Source organism: Nerophis lumbriciformis, linkage group LG30, assembly GCF_033978685.3.
Source record: "Nerophis lumbriciformis linkage group LG30, RoL_Nlum_v2.1, whole genome shotgun sequence".
NCBI classification, from domain to species: domain Eukaryota; kingdom Metazoa; phylum Chordata; class Actinopteri; order Syngnathiformes; family Syngnathidae; genus Nerophis; species Nerophis lumbriciformis.
In genome coordinates, this window is record NC_084577.2 from 5,564,990 (window position 1) to 5,582,696 (window position 17,707).

Genomic DNA, 17,707 nt, shown 5'->3' on the forward strand with positions numbered 1-17,707 from the left:
GAGAGCCCAGGTTGCTCTGATAGTGGCCTTCAACTCTTCTGCGTTTTTGGGTCTGGCATTCTGCATCTTCCTTTTCACAATACCCCACAGATTTTCTATGGGGCTAAGGTCAGGGGAGTTGGCGGGCCAATTTAGAACAGAAATACCATGGTCCGTAAACCAGGCACGGGTAGATGTTGCGCTGTGTGCAGGCGCCAAGTCCTGTTGGAACTTGAAATCTCCATCTCCATAGAGCAGGTCAGCAGCAGGAAGCATGAAGTGCTCTAAAACTTGCTGGTAGACGGCTGCGTTGACCCTGGATCTCAGGAAACAGAGTGGACCGACACCAGCAGATGACATGGCACCCCAAACCATCACTGATGGTGGAAACTTTACACTAGACTTCAGGCAACGTGGATCCTGTGCCTCTCCTGTCTTCCTCCAGACTCTGGGACCTCGATTTCCAAAAAAAATGCAAAATTTGCATGGTTGGGTGATGGTTTGGGGTGCCATGTCATCTGCTGGTGTCGGTCCACTCTGTTTCCTGAGATCCAGGGTCAACGCAGCCGTCTACCAGCAAGTTTTAGAGCACTTCATGCTTCCTGCTGCTGACCTGCTCTATGGAGATGGAGATTTCAAGTTCCAACAGGACTTGGCGCCTGCACACAGCGCAAAATCTACCCGTGCCTGGTTTACGGACCATGGTATTTCTGTTCTAAATTGGCCCGCCAACTCCCCTGACCTTAGCCCCATAGAAAATCTGTGGGGTATTGTGAAAAGGAAGATGCAGAATGCCAGACCCAAAAACGCAGAAGAGTTGAAGGCCACTATCAGAGCAACCTGGGCTCTCATAACACCTGAGCAGTGCCAGAAACTCATCGACTCTATGCCACGCCGCATTAACGCAGTAATTGAGGCAAAAGGAGCTCCAACCAAGTATTGAGTATTGTACATGCTCATATTTTTCATTTTCATACTTTTCAGTTGGCCAACATTTCTAAAAATCCCTTTTTTGTATTAGCCTTACACAATATTCTAATTTTGTGACACACGGAATTTTGGATTTTCATTTGTTGCCACTTCAAATCATCAAAATTAAATGAAATAAACATTTGAATGCATCAGTCTGTGTGCAATGAATAACTATAATGTACAAGTTACACCTTTTGAATGCAATTACTGAAATAAATCAAGTTTTTCAAAATATTCTAATTTACTGGCTTTTACCTGTATGTATATATATAAGGTATAGATGTGTGTGTTCAAGAAGACGGCAGGCTGTCTTCTAATGGATTTATTACAATCTTTGCAAGCTGGGTTACGTTTGCTGTGGTCTGGAACAACATGGCACACAAACAACTATCTGAAATGCAGCCAATATTACATACAGATAATGTGTCATGAGACATGCAAATATAAATTAAATACACGGAGGACACAAGTAAAGGAAATTAAATGAGCTCAAATATACCTACAAGTGAGGCATAATGATGCAATATGTACATACAGCTAGCCTAAATAGCATGTTAGCATCGAATAGCTTGCAGTCATGTACTGACCAAATATGTCTAATCAGCACTCCACACAAGTCAATAACATCAACAAAGCTCACCTTTGTGTTTTCACGCACAGCATAAAATATTTGGTGGACAAAATGAGACAAAGGGGTGGTATAAAACACGTCTTTGTGTGGCAGCATCAGAGAAAATTGTACTTGTAAACAAACTACGGTGAGTTCAAGGACCGCCAAAATTAGTAGGACAAAACGGCGTTCGCCAAATACTCTCATCAGTGAAGCATGTTTAATATAAACAGTGGGATGACTAACAATTAGGAAGGTTTGTGTCATGTTTGTCCTTCTAAAGAAACCATATTAAAACAAAAAATATATTTTCTATTTTCATACATTTTCCAAAAAGCTCCAGGGACCCACTACGGCGGCGCTAAAGAGCTCATTGGCTAGTGCAGTCCTTAAGGCGTCAGGGAGATGTGTGTTACAATGCAATACCGTATATTATTAAAAATACTTTTCCCCCGTCATTATGTTTCTCAAGTGTGAGGCAGACTCTTATGATGGCAGTGTGTCAAAGAGAGGTAGAGTGAAAAGTGAAGTGAAATGAAACAATAAAAATTGGGGAAGTCAACTGGACTGTAAATTCCGACTCACACTAAAACTCACTTTACGTGGTCGTCACTGGATTATGCCTTTTGCTATAAGATGCATATAACTTATTAATGTATCTACATTGGTTTCATTTCAGTCCTGTTAGCAAATATATTTTCTGTCAGTATGTGTCCCTGCCGTACAATATCAGTAAAGCGTCTCTCAACACCAGCAATAAACGTATCAGCGTCATTTATGACACGTTGTTAATGATATCACAGGATGACCGAGACCAGATCGGTTCTCCAGCCTCAGCACAGCCATGGAGCTTTCAAGATTTGCTCTTTTACTTGTCATCTTTGTAACAACTGCAGCCAAAGGTAAGACGTTTAGATACTTTTGCCACCACTTGATGACGGAATTCCAGTCTCATAAAATCCAACACATAGCAGAGGAAAGAAAAGTCCAATATCAAAATCATTGATACCAAGGGTAGTATCAGTATTGGTCTTGCATTTTTATTTTCACTAATCTGGGTTTATATTGTATTGTTCATCTTGTTACATTATTGATATTGTTATATTTTATTATTTACATATTCTTTTTTATTCAAGAAAATGTTTTTAATTTATTTATCTTATTTTATTTTATTTATTTAAAAAAAAAGTACCATATCTTCACCATACCTGGTTGTCCAAATTAGGCATGATAATGTGTTAATTCCACGACTGTATATATCGGTTGATATCGGTATCGGTTGATATTGGTATCGGTAATTAAAGAGTTGGACAATATATATATATATTATTATTTTCTTAGCATTTTTTGCTAAAGGATTTGAATGAGCGCTGATAGTAGTTTTTGCTTTTGTTTTTGCTCAACCATTGTATGTAATAAAAGGAAACTAACTATACACAAATGCATAAAGAAAGAAATACACAATCAAATAAAATATATTATTAATAAATAATAATTGTATTGTTTTGTTATTATTGTTGGATTGTCATATATTGTTGTATTTGTATATATACACACGCACACACACATATATATATATATATATATATATATATATATATATATATATATATACATATATACACACACATACTGTATATAGATAGATAGATAACAGAATAATATTAAATTCAAATATTATTGCTGCAGTTTTTTTCAATTTTAATCAACAAATAAATGGCAAAATAGAATAAAAAATAATTTTATGATCTTGTTATTGTACAGTATCGGTATCGACAATAGAGGGTATTTAGCCCCCTGGTATCAAATCGATATCAAAATTTGCAGTAGCAATTTACTAGTATCCTACTTAGATTATGATAACGAGAAACAAATTAAAAGCAAAATGACAAAATCCATCAATGATCTTGAAAAATGTTGAGTAAAAGGTTTTGGTGTTAGTATCGGTGATACAGGCAATTCAGCCACTTGATATTGGATCAATAACATCATTTTCAGTATTAATTATATTATTATTTTATTGAGATTATGCTCATGATCCACAAATTAAAGGCACAATCTGACACTCATTCAATAATCTTGAAAACGTTCAAGTAAAACACATTGGTATCAGTATTGGCGATAGAGGGTAGTTAGTTAGCCACTTGGTATCAGATTGATACCAACATTTACAGGATTGATTATAGTAGTATTTTATTCAGATTATCATCATGATCAATATACTAAAGGTGAAATCACATGGGATCGGATCGGTATCAAAATGTACATGATCAGTTCTGGGAGTACAACATTTTTGATTATAATTATAATCAACAAATTGAAGCCAAAATTACAAAATCATTCAGGGATATTGAGGAATTTCAAGTAAACGTATCCGTATTGGCGATACGGGGTATTTTAGCCACATGGTATCGAATCGATACCAAAGTTCACAGTAATAATTCTAGTAGTATTTTATTGCGATTATTACCATGATCAACAAATTGAAGGCAAAATAAGTCAATGATGTTAAAAAATGTCAACTAAAAAGCATCGGTTCTGTATTTACTTGGTTTCAGATCGACACCAAAATCTGCTGAAAATTAATCATAAATATATTAAACAACTTAGAGGCAAAATACCCAAATGGTTCAATTAAATATTGAAAATGTTCAAATAAAAAGTATCGGTGTCAGCACTGGCTCTGTATTTACCGGGTCGATTGTAAACTCATTGTCTACTCATTACATCAAACTTTTTTTCACCAAGTACCACCTCAGGAAAAAAAAACTTGACTCTCCATAATGACCAACATTAAATGTTAAACATTAAAATACAGCAGCATAGTAGGCCCAAGTATTTATTAAAAACAACGCAGAGGTTTTATTCAACAAGTATATTAATTTTTTTGGCCATTGTAACATTACACACAGTTTGAACAGTAACACTGTGTTTGAATAGAGCTGACAAGGCATTTTCTTTCCTCTATTAAATATCTTACATTTGTACTGCTTGAATTAGTTTCTGTGTACATATTGAGAGTCACCTCAGACGCACTGATAATCTTGCGCTAATAATCATGCAGGAGATCAGAGGACATGATAATGAGGTGCGATACGGCAACACATCCACATCATCAAGGCCTGGACAAAGAGCAGTTCACTGGTTTCTCTCATGAAAACCGCTCCGGCTCATCTTATCAAATTAACTAAACAAAAAGTCAGCATCTTCCCCACAAGAGCGGTTCATGACGTTCATGTATGGCCGACGTGCTTCCTTACAGTCGAGGAGGAGAACCCGGAGTTCTGGAGATCACAAGCTCGGCAGACGTTGCGCAACGCTTTGAACAGGAAGCTGAACACCGACGTGGCCAAGAACATCTTGTTTTTCCTGGGAGATGGTGAGTTACGCAACAACACAGCCAGCAAGTCGTGGAGCATGTGAAACGGACGTCTGACCCAGTTAGTTGAAATCAATATCGGCATCTCAAATATCAAAACATAAACCCCCAAAGTTGTTTGGTCGGGTGTTGGTCCTCCAGTAGAAAATTGGATGGATAGAAAAGCGCGTGCGCGTGTGCGTGTGCGTGTGTGAGATCTGGCAATGCTTACTAAATGGGGACATCGCTCTGTTTACACAGTCACCTTTAGGGGACCTCTGACGGTGTGAGGACAAAAAAACAGGTCCCCTAAAGGGAAACCTTTTTAAAGGCCTACTGAAACCCACTACTACCGACCACGCAGTCTGATAGTTTATATATCAATGATGAAATCTTAACATTGCAACACATGCCAATAGCTTACTAAAGTGCAATTTTAAATTTCGCGCAAAATATCCTGCTGAAAACGTCTCGGTATGATGACGTCAGCGCGTGACGTCGCGGATTGTAGAGGACATTTTGGGACAGCATGGTGGCCAGCCAATAAGTCGTCTGTTTTCATCGCAAAATTCCACAGTATTCTGGACATCTGTGTTGGTGAATATTTTGCAATTTGTTCAATGAACAATGGAGACAGCAAAGAAGAAAGCTGTAGGTGGGAAGCGGTGTATTGCGGCCGACTGCAGCAACACAAACACAGCCGGTGTTTTATTGTTTACATTCCCGGAAGATGACAGTCAAGCTTTACCATTGGCTTGTGGAGAACTGGGACAACAGAGACTCTTACCAGGAAGACTTTGAGTTGGATGCGCAGACGCAGTACCGTGAGTACGCATGCAGCTGCGGCTTCCAAACATTTGATCGCTTGCCCATACGTGCGTGCCGCAATGTGCATGTCACGTACGTAACTTTGGGGACTTTGGGGAAATATATGTGCTGTATGAACTTTGGGGAGGTGAACGGTACTTTGGGCTGTGGGATTGAGTGTGTTGTGCAGGTGTTTGAGTTGTATTGGCAGGTTATATGGACGGGAGGGGGGAGGTGTTTGTTATGCGGGATTAATTTGTGGCATATAAATATAAGCCTGGTTGTGTTGTGGCTAATAGGGTATATATATGTCTTGTGTTTATTTACTGTTTTAGTCATCCCCAGCTGAATATCAGGTCCCACCCGCCTCTCACAGCATCTTCCCTATCTGAATCGCTCCCACTGCCCTCTAGTCCTTCACTCTCATTTCCTCATCCACGAGTCTTTCATTCTCGCTCAAATTAATGGGGAAATCGTCGCTTTCTCGATCCGAATCGCTCTCGCTGCTGGTGGCCATGATTGTAAACAATGTGCAGATGTGAGGAGCTCCACAACCTGTGACGTCACGCTACTCGTCTGCTACTTCCGGTACAGGCAAGGCTTTTTTATCAGCGACCAAAAGTTGCGAACTTTATCGTCGATGTTCTCTACTAAATCCTTTCAGCAAAAATATGGCAATATCGCAAAATGATCAAGTATGACACATAGAATGGACCTGCTATCCCCGTTTAAATAAGAAAATCACATTTCAGTAGGCCTTTAAATGATAGTCAGATCCATTCTGAAGATGCCTAAGTGATTTTTAAGCTTTGGCCCATAAAACATGTTCACTGGTTAGTTTGAGTGTGAGACATTTGCACAGCAGCCCCCTCATCGGGCTGTAGCTGGTTTGTTTACTTTGTTTACATGTTTCAAATATTGGTAAAAGAGAAAATTAATTTTATTGAAAAGTGAAACATTTATTATCCTGGCATTAATAGTACTTGTCATGATCCATGTCCCGGATCATGTTTTATGTTCTGTTAGTTTTGGACTTCATAGTTCCTGTTTTTTGTGCACCCTTGTTTGTTTTAGTTACCATGGTTACTTATTATTTCCACCTGCCTCTGATTAGTGTTCGCCCGCTCATCTGCTGCCCGAGCACTAATTATTATTTAATATATAATACCGGTATATATAATCATTATTTAAACCTGCCTTGCCCTCCAGTCAGTGCTGGAGTATTGTTTGTTGTATGCTGTGGACTCCCTGTTTCATGCAATGCTCTGTTCATGCTTGTTTTCTGGAGATACCATAGTTCATGCTGATGATTTCATGCTTAGTTCATGCTGCTCGTGCCTTGCCAAGTAAGTTTTGTTTATTCATGCCAAAGTTAGCGACTTTTTGTTTCATGTCCATAGTTCAGGCTAAGTGGTAGCTTTTGTTTCCTGTGTTAAGTTGTGCCTTCGCCTCGTGCGCCTTTTTGTTTTCACCTTTTTTTTCTGTCATCTCTGCATCTTGGGGTTCGTCACCACCACATCATGACAGTACTCAAAGTAGGTGTACTGTCACGACCTGTCACATCACGCCGTGACTTATTTGGAGTTTTTTTGCTGTTTTCCTGTGTGTAGTGTTTTAGTTCTTGTCTTGCTTTTTGTCTTTTTTTGGTATTTTCCTGTAGCAGTTTCATGTCTTCCTTTTTAGCGATATTTCCCGCATCTACTTTGTTTTAGCAATCAAGAATATTTCAGTTGTTATTATCCTTCTTTGTGGCGACATTGTTGATTGTCATGTCATGTTTGGATGTACATTGTGGACGCCGTCTTTGCTCCACAGTAAGTCTTTGCTGTCGTCCAGCATTCTGTTTACTTTGTAGCCAGTTCAGTTTTAGTTTCGTTCGGCATAGCCTTACCTAAGCTTCAATGCCTTTTCTTAAGGGCACTCACTTTTTTGTTTATTTTTGGTTTAAGCATAAGACACGTTTTTACCTGCACACTGCCTCCCGCTGTTTCCGACATTTACAAAGCAATTAGCTACTGGCTGCCACCTACTGATATGGAAAAGTATTACACGGTTACTCTGCCGAGCTCTAGACAGCACGGACACTCAACAACAACACATCATTTGCAGACTATAATTACTAGTTTGCAAAAAATGTTTTTAACCCAAATAGGTGAAATTAGATAATCTCCCACGGCACACCAGACTGTATCTCACGGCACACTAGTGTGCCACGGCACAGTGGTTGAAAAACACTGCCTTAGGATGACATTTTCATACAGCATGATTATAAAACATTACTACCTTAAAGTATGATTCACATTCTGAATTTTCCATCCTTCTATATATGGTAGTTGGAGTTGCAGACAACTTCATTACTGCCAAATAGCAGTTTTCAGTAATGTCACTGAAGATGCAGGATTTGCTTTAACATTTAAGTGGTGAAACTTCCTATAAGAGGACAACTGTAGTGCTGTATTCTGAGGATCATGTCATATTTAATTTGAACTTTTTTTTTTTTTTTTTAAATGGTCCTCAGTAGTCACGTACTAATTTGTGGGAATTATGCAAAATTATTTAAATTTGGTCCCCATGAACCATATTAACTCTTTTTCCCCAGGGGTCCCCAGTAAGAATGATCAGCACATTACTTCATCAATCCAGAGATTTAAAGATGTATATGAGCTAATTTTTTAATGCCTCCACAACCTGTAGAAAGGGTGGTCCCCACAAGGGATGATCAAAAACTTGGTCCCCATTCCAAATGATAACCAGAATGTGTGTGTGTGTGTGTGTGTGTGTGTGTGTGTGTGTGTGTGTGTGTGTGTGTGTGTGTGTGTGTGTGTGTGTGTGTGTGTGTGTGTGTTGCGTGTGCACGTTAGGTATGGGAATCACAACCTACACAGCAGCTCGTATACTCAAGGGACAACTGCAGAACCACACTGGAGAGGAGACAGTGATGACCATGGACACCTTCCCTCATGTGGGCTTGGCGAAGGTAACACACACACTAGAGATGCGCGGTTTGCGGACACAACCGCGGAGTCCGCGGATTATCCGCGGATCGGGCGGATGAAATTAAAAAAACTAAGATTTTATCCGCTCGCGGGTCGGGTCGGGCGGATCAATTTTTTTTTTTTTTTTTTTTTTTTGCGGGTGGCAGTTAAACCAATTCGGAAATATATATACATAGTTAAATGTTGTTACCCACATACGAAAAACGAGCAGGCACCTGCTGCATATGCCACAACAGAAGAAAAAAAAAGAAGAGATGGACACTTTTACGGAGCGGAGAAGGGACGCCTCGCCGGGGTCCGGGACCGAGGCCCCTTCCCCCGAGAGGGCCCCACCGGGAGCCGTAGCTGAGGCGATCCGCGAGAAGGGCCCGACGCACGTCCAGGGTCACTACCGCGCCCACCGCACCGACACCCCGCCTCGTCCGCTTTCGCCGCGGCCGGCGTCACGCGCAGCAGGTAAGCAGCTTACCTGCCCGCCACCCCCGTGGCCGGGGGCTCGTAACATGGGTCACTCCGCGCGCTCCGCCCGCGCAGCTTACCTGCTTGCCACCCCTGTTGCCGGGGGCGCGTAACAGGGGTCACTCCGCGCGTAGTGCGCTCATGAAAGGGGTGGGGCTCACCCTGGTTGATATAGAGAGCAGGACGGTGGCCATGGAAGTTGGAACCCGCTAAGGAGTGTGTAACAACCCACCTGCCGAATCAACTAGCCCTGAAAATGGATGGCGCTGGAGCGTGGGCCCATATACCCGGCCGTCGCCGGCAGCGAGACGCGCTTGGAGGTGCGCTCAGCGCGGCTCCCATATGATTACGCACTGGTGTGCGTCTGGGTCGTGACAGCGTGGCACGCGAATGTCTGTGCATTGGATCAGTCTCCTTTCTTTAACAGGCAAAAGCTTTATAACCTCACCATACCTGCCAACTTTTAAATCAGAAAAACCTAGTAGCCAGGGTCCAAGGGCCGCAGGCCCCGGTAGGTCCAGGACAAAGTCCTGGTGGAGGGTTCAGGGCTTCGCCCCCCGACGCAAAATGACTATTAGCATTCAGACAGGTTAAAATGTTGCTAAAACCATCACTTTTCTATCAGTCACAGTGACTTTTCAAAACAAAAATATTACAGCAAAAATCATATGGGTTGATTGACATGTTTATTCTGTAAGCTAACTTCAATAGTTTGAAATTATTTTGACAGTTAATGCCAGTTATCCTGTCAACCTTTCACAAGACTTCAATTTGTTAATTGAAAGTATAAATAGTATAAACACTTTTTACAGTATGTCGTGCTGTGAAATACAGCCGACAGGATTGCGCATGCATGGTGCAAGAGAACAAAGGACTTCTTTCATTTAAGGTTTGTGATAAACCATCAAACTCATTCGTTAAAAGGACTCTATAGTAATATAAAGCGAATTTTTCTGGACATTATCATGCAAGAAAAGTTTATTTTTGGGATCGCGATCACCGCGTAATGATTTTTAAAGGTTGCATTACATTATTAACTGTCCCATGTGATCAGCCAGTGCGATTGGAAGTCCATGCTCAATTATTGCCTCCGTAAATAAAACTTCGGCATTTATCACATCCAAAGAATCTGTTTGGGCGACGAAAAACGTTGAAAGTTTTCCACTTGTATCGCTAGCAACGGCATTAGACTTGTGTTTTTTTGTCCCAACGTGGTCTTTTACATCGCTAATTCCTCCGTGTCCGATCGAAAAATCTTGTCTGCACAAGGTGCAATTCGCGTAGTTTTCACCCTTTTTTAAATTTTTTTTATTAATATTAGATCTATAACAACGGGCGGATGGTGGGCGGATGCAGTTCTGATCAAACGTTACATCGGGTGGATGGCGGATGGTTGACGACTTTCTGACGCGGTTGCGGATGAAATAATTGCCTATCCGCGCATCTCTAACACACACACACAAGCATGCAGGGTTAAGGACGAGCTTCAACACAATCAAATCTAAAAAGTCACTTAAAGATTCACAAACTTGGGGATTTTTGGAAGCAGTACGAAGCCGCCTGTGCTGCTAAGCCGAGACCCGGCGTTAATAGCGGCGACCGCAGCAAACGTAAAGCCACAGGACTGATGAAGAAGTGTTTGATAAGAGGAAACAGTTTGAAAGAAAAGACCATAGGGTAAAAGAACCTGAAAAATTGTTTACGTTTACATTTGTGGTTCCTCTTGAGGCACAGGTAACTCTTAGCTAACTTTTATCATTTCATTATAGAACAATACACTTTATCATTTGAACCCTGATGTTTTTATGTTCTGCTAATGAATGTTGCTTTCCTAAGGGGCAGGCATTTTTAATGTTACTTATTTGTCATGATTAGACTAAAGGACCCCCGCCCTTCAAGAAATGTACCATAAAGTAGCCAGAATGTTTGTTTTTATAACCATACAATCCGTCATTTTTCACTGAAATATGATAATAAATCTGTCCCTTTACTTCACAGTGTAGATATTTACTGATTCATGTGGGATTATCACCACTGGATAAGAATAATCACAACAATACGTTATTATATTATTATTATTATTATTAGTGCATTTACTTAAGCCTCTCCCTGTCTTTAAAAAAGAATGAACTTTAATCAGGTCCTTGAATGCACCACAATTGTGTGCTAGGACACAGGTGCCAAACTCACACATCGTTTTTTTGTGCGTCAATAAAGTACTTCAGCTTTTCTCACTAAATATATTAATTCTTTCCAATTTGACAGAAAACAATACATGTACTACATGAAGTTAAAAAAAACAAACGTTTTTACTTTAATATTATCTAATAATGCAACACATATATTATCATACAAAATATATCAATCAACCAATCAATCAAAGTTTACTCATATAGCCCTTAATCACAAATGTCTCAAAGGGCTGCACAACCCACAACGACATCCTCGGAAAAAACTCAACCCTCAAACCTCATTTATTTATTTAACTCATAAGGTAGTTAAATAAATACTTAAATATCCACTTGACTCATAACATCTATCAAATCGCACACTTTAACGATGAGAATTGATTGTACGGTAAAAAAAATGGAAGCTCAGTCGCCAAAATTTTACAGCAAAATACAGTAATGCTGTAAAAAACAAAAAACAAAGCACTGTACCGTTACCGCAAATGCTACAGATAATATTTTTCTTAAAAAAATATGTAATGATAAAACGCATAGGCAATTAAGTAATATTAGAATAAGGCAGCTCGTCATACATTTATATTCAAATATCATTCAGTTACCACACGTTCCCACTTTGATTCAAACAACCTTTATATTGAAATCTGACTGCAACATGTTTTTCAGCATACATTTTATAACAGGATTTTGTTTTTAACCTTTTCGACCTCAGGGCCCAACTTTTTCCATTACAGAGGGGCCCCGGGTCCCACTCAAATATTAACACAGAATTAGTAATCTTACTCCTGATTTTAATCACATTCAATAATTATATTGAACCTACTGACAGTTTACAAGCTTGTCAAATGATATACAACCATGGGTTGATTATTAGTTAATTACTATATTTTTAACACACAAACTTTAGACTTAGGTCAGGCTGATTAGACTAGCTACTACTAGTACTAACCAAATATACTGCATTAAAAAGGGACTCAAATAATTGATAGAAGTAAATTGACATACAAGTATGTTGTAAATGAATAATGAATATATTTCCTAACTAAACTGTGTCATGTCTTGGTGATCATGTTTAGTTTGGCTATGTTCTGTTTGGTTTTTGCACTCTGTCAGTTTCTGTTTTTTCACTCCCTGTTTTGTTTCCATGACTACCAATCAGTTCACCTGTCCTCACGACTCACGCACCTGATTCATTTGAACTCACGCACCTGTTTTCAATCACCACATGACTATTTAAGCCTGTCATTTTCTGTTGGTCAGCCTGGCGACATCACATTCATGCTCTGCACTCTTGACACGCTGCTTACTCTGTCCAGGTCATAGTTCATGCTGCTCTTTTCTTGCCACGTAAGCTTTTTTGTTTATTCAAGCCACTGTTTTGTACCTCCGCTGTGAGCGCCTTTTGTTTGTTCCTTTTTTCCATAGTTCTGCCTTGGTGCGAGTTTTGTTTTATTAGCCAAGTTTGTTCCCCGCCTTGTGCGCCCCTTTTGTTTATACTTTTTATAATCTATTATTAAATCATGTATTTAACTTCACGCCATGTCTGGTCCAAATCCTTTGCACCATGGGAAAACAAACCATGCCAAAGTCCAAAGTCAGTGGCCTTGTGGCTAGAGTGTTCGCTGTGAGATTGGTAGATCGTGAGTTCAAACCCCGGCCGAGTCATACCAAAGACTATAAAAATGGGACCTATGACCTCCCTGTTTGACACTCAGCACCAAGGGTTGGAATTGGGGGTTAAATCACCAAAATTATTCCCGAACGCGGCCACCGCTGCTGCTCACTGCTCCCCTCACCTCCCAGGGGGTGGAACAAGGGGATGGGTCAAACGCAGAGAGTAATCAGTGGTACTTTAACTTTTAACTCTGGTTTGAGATTGTCATTACTGCCACACATGGTGGAAAAGTGTATTACAACTTAGTACCACAGCAGCCCAAACAAACCTCAGCTTAGAAAGAGATATTTTGGGGCGGCCCAACATCAGTTATGAAACATTTTATAACTGATTGATATAAATGACATCCTCAACTCATTTCTAAAAAAAGTGGCCCTAAAAAACACAGAGTGTTAATTTCATTCACATACTCCATCCCCAAATGGTGAGTGTGATGGTTATTTGTGCTGTACGTGTCCTGGGATTGACTGGTGACCCGTCCAGGGTGTAAGACTCTAAGACCCAAATCGTCTGTGATAGGCTCCAGCTCCACATGACAATAAAGGGAGGCCTGGGTTTTGCAATCAGTAGAGCATATGGCATCCTTTATCCTCAAGCCTCCATTGAATATGAATGTGATCAAGCTTCAGGCTGTACATCTGCTGCCTGACAACGCACACCATTTTAGTGCGGTGCATGAACTCATATCAGGGGAAAAGTGCCTAATTTTTTATAGACAATACCAGAAATATTATTTTGGTTTTTGTCAGGTTTTGTTGAGGCAGAAACTAATGACTGCGCTGTCAAAAGAAAACAAAATAGTTGACTGACTCCCTAACTTTCTGGCTTGTCAGCCTTAGTTGTGTTCTCTAACCCATTGATCCTCAAACTGTGCTACGCCTATCACGAGTTCGACAAATAATCACTTAATTAAAGATCCAAACACAGTGTCACTGTTCAAATTGTGTAATGTTACAATGGCCGAAAATATTAAATATACTTGTCAAATAAAACCTCTGCTTTGTTTTTTTTTTAATGAATATTTAGGCCTACTACGCTACTGTAGTTTAATGTTTGTCCTCATGGTGGTACTTTGTGAAAAAAGTTTAAGAACCACTGATCTAACCTACATATTGGTATATTCAACAAATCAGTTCTTTTCAATAGGGGTGTCCTGATCCAATGTTGATATTAGATATCGTTCTGATATCAGCCCCCCAAAAAAATACAATTAGTGAATTATGTTGGCTTTTATCTAAAATCGCTGATTTAAGTGCAAAGAAGTTTGGTGATTTCTTGTATTTTAGTAAAGTAATTTACAAAACGTAAACAAGGTAGGCTATAGGCTACTAGGAGCTATCAGCTACACAACAGCTAAGCACACATTAACACACAAGCAAGACATACATAATAAGTGCTCTTAGTTGAATAGTACTGCAGTTTAAAACCCAACATTTGTCATAATAATATAATAATAAACATATACAAAGCCCAAAACCAGTGAAGTTGGAACGTTGTGTAATTGGTAAATAAAAACAGAATGCAATGATTTGCAAATCCTTTTCAACTTATGTTCAATTGAATAAACTGCAAAGACAAGATACTTAACGTTCGAACTGAGAAACAATTTTTTTTTGTTGTAAATAATCATTAATCATTAAAATAATTTAATGGCAGCAATATATTGCAAAAAAGTTGGCACAGGGGCATTTTTTTTTACCACTGTGTTCCACGGCCTTTCCTTTTAACAACACTCAGTAAACGTTTGGGAACTGAGGAGACCAATTTTTGAAACTTTTCAGGTAGAATTCTTATTCTTTCCCATTCTTGCTTGATGTACAGCTTAAGTTGTTCAACAGTACGGGGTCTCCGTTGTGGTATTTTAGGCTTCATAATGCGCCACACATTTTCAATGGGAGACAGGTCTGGACTACAGGCAGGCCAGTCTAGTACCCGCACTCTTTTACTATGAAGCCACGTTGATGTAACACGTGGCTTGGCATTGTCTTGCTGAAATAAGCAGGGGCGTCCATGGTAACGTTGCTTGGATGGCAACATATGTTGCTCCAAAACCTGTATGTACCTTTCAGCATTAATGGCGCCTTCACAGATGTGTAATTTACCCATGCTTTGGACACTAATACACCCCCATACCATCACAGATGCTGGCTTTTCAATTTTGTGTCTGCAATAATCCGGATGGTTCTTTTCCTCTTTGGTCCGTGGGACACAAAGTCCACAGTTTCCAAAAACAATTTGAAATGTGGACTCGTCAGACCACAGAACACTTTTCCACTTTGTATCAGTCCATCTTAGATGAGCTCGGGCCCAGCGAAGCCGGCGGCATTTCTGGGTGTTGTTGATAAATGGCTTTCGCTTTGCATAGTAAAGTTTTAACTTCAATCTCAATCAATCAATCTTTATTTATATAGCCCTAAATCACAAGTGTCTCAAAGGGCTGCACAAGCCACAACGACATCCTCGGTACAAAGCCCACATACGGGCAAGGAAAAACTCACCCCAGTGGGACGTCGATGTGAATGACTATGAGAAACCTTGGAGAGGACCGCATATGTGGGTAACCCCCCCCCTCTAGGGGAGACCGAAAGCAATGGATGTCGAGTGGGTCTGACATAATATTGTGAGAGTCCAGTCCATAGTGGATCCAACATAATAGTAGTAGGAGTCCAGTCCATAGTGGGGCCAGCAGGACACCATCCCGAGCGGAGACGGGTCAGCAGCGCAGAGATGTTCCCAGCCGATGCACAGGCGAGCGGTCCACCCCGGGTCCCGACTCTGGACAGCCAGCACTTCATCCATGGCCACCGGACCTGTGCCCCCCTCCCTCAAGGAAAAGGGGAGCAGAGGAGAAAAGAAAAGAAACGGCAGATCAACTGGTCTAACAGGGGGGCTATTTAAAGGCTAGAGTATACAAATGAGTTTTAAGATGGGACTTAAATGCTTCTACTGAGGTAGCATCTCTAATTGTTACCGGGAGGGCATTCCATAGTACTGGAGCCCGAATAGAAAACGCTCTATAGCCCGCAGACTTTTTTTGGGCTCTGGGAATCACTAATAAGCCGGAGTTCTTTGAACGCAGATTTCTTGCCGGGACATATGGTACAATGCAATCGACAAGATAGGACGGAGCTAGACCGTGTAGTATTTTATACGTAAGTAGTAAAACCTTAAAGTCACTTCTTAAGTGCACAGGAAGCCAGTGCAGGTGAGCCAGTATAGGCGTAATATGATCAAACTTTCTTGTTCTTGTCAAAAGTCTAGCAGCCGCATTTTGTACCAACTGTAATTTTTTAATGCTAGACATAGGGAGACCCGAAAATAATACGTTACAGTAGTCGAGACGAGACGTAACGAACGCATGAATAATGATCTCAGCGTCGCTAGTGGATAAAATAGAACGAATTTTAGCGATATTACGGAGATGAAAGAAGGCCGTTTTAGTAACACTCTTAATGTGTGATTCAAACGAGAGAGTTGGGTCGAAGATAATACCCAGATTCTTTACTGATTCGCCTTGTGTAATTGTTTGGTTGTCAAATGTTAAGGTGGTATTATTAAATAAATGTCGGTGTTTAGCAGGACCGATAATCAGCATTTCCGTTTTCTTGGCGTTGAGTTGCAAGAAGTTAGCGGACATCCATTGTTTAATTTCATTAAGACACGCCTCCAGCTGACTACAATCCGGCGTGTTGGTCAGCTTTAGGGGCATGTAGAGTTGGGTGTCATCAGCATAACAATGAAAGCTAACACCGTATTTGCGTATGATGTCGCCTAGCGGCAGCATGTAAATACTAAAGAGTGCAGGGCCAAGAACCGAACCCTGAGGAACTCCGCACGTTACCTTAACATAGTCCGAGGTCACATTATTATGGGAGACGCATTGCATTCTGTCAGTAAGATAAGAGTTAAACCACGACAAAGCTAAGTCTGACATACCAATACGTGTTTTGATACGCTCTAATAAAATATTATGATCGACGGTATCGAAAGCAGCGCTAAGATCAAGAAGCAGCAACATAGATGACGCATCAGAATCCATCGTTAGCAGTAAATCATTAGTCATTTTTGCGAGGGCTGTCTCCGTAGAGTGATTTGCCCTGAAACCGGATTGAAAAGGTTCACAGAGATTGTTAGACACTAAGTGTTCATTTAGCTGCTGTGCGACAATTTTTTCGAGGATTTTCGAAATAAAGGGAAGGTGGGACACCGGTCGGTAGTTTACCATGAGGTCAGGATCAAGGTTAGGTCTTTTGAGCAGAGGATGAATAACCGCTTTCTTGAATGCTAGGGGAACAGTGCCAGAGGAAAGTGATAAGTTTATAATATTTAGCACTGATGGACCTAATAATACAAAAAGCTCCTTGATAAGTTTCCCAGGAAGTGGGTCAAGTAAACATGTTGTTTGTTTTATCCCACTTACACGCTGTAATAGTTCCTCTAATGTTATTTCATCAAAAAGAGAGAGACTATTTTGTATTGCAGTATCCGTCGTAGATACAGTTGTATCTGTGTTCATAGAACCCAGTTGTAGCTGGGATGCGTTGTTTTTAATCTCCTTTCTAATGAGTTCAATTTTCTTATTAAAGAAATTCATAAAGTCATCTGCCGAGTGGGTGGAGCTATTGGGAGGAGTCCCTTGTTGGGTTAGCGATGCTACTGTACTAA

At 40.4% G+C, this 17,707-nt stretch overlaps 1 protein-coding gene across 3 annotated transcripts in view; it reads left to right on the top strand.

Annotated features, from left to right (window-relative positions):
- The window catches only part of alp3 (alkaline phosphatase 3), a 78,232-nt gene that overhangs the window by 7,732 nt on the left and 52,793 nt on the right, over positions 1-17,707 (top strand). Inside the window, exons 2-4 of one of the 3 annotated variants that reach the window (XM_072911956.1) lie at positions 2,365-2,463; positions 4,824-4,940; positions 8,588-8,703. In XM_072911956.1, coding sequence (XP_072768057.1) covers positions 2,406-2,463; positions 4,824-4,940; positions 8,588-8,703 — 291 coding nt within the window. In that variant the 5' untranslated portion in view covers positions 2,365-2,405. The remainder of the gene's footprint in view (positions 1-2,364; positions 2,464-4,823; positions 4,941-8,587; positions 8,704-17,707) is intronic. The other 2 variants (XM_072911955.1, XM_072911957.1) reach the window with 2 other exon arrangements.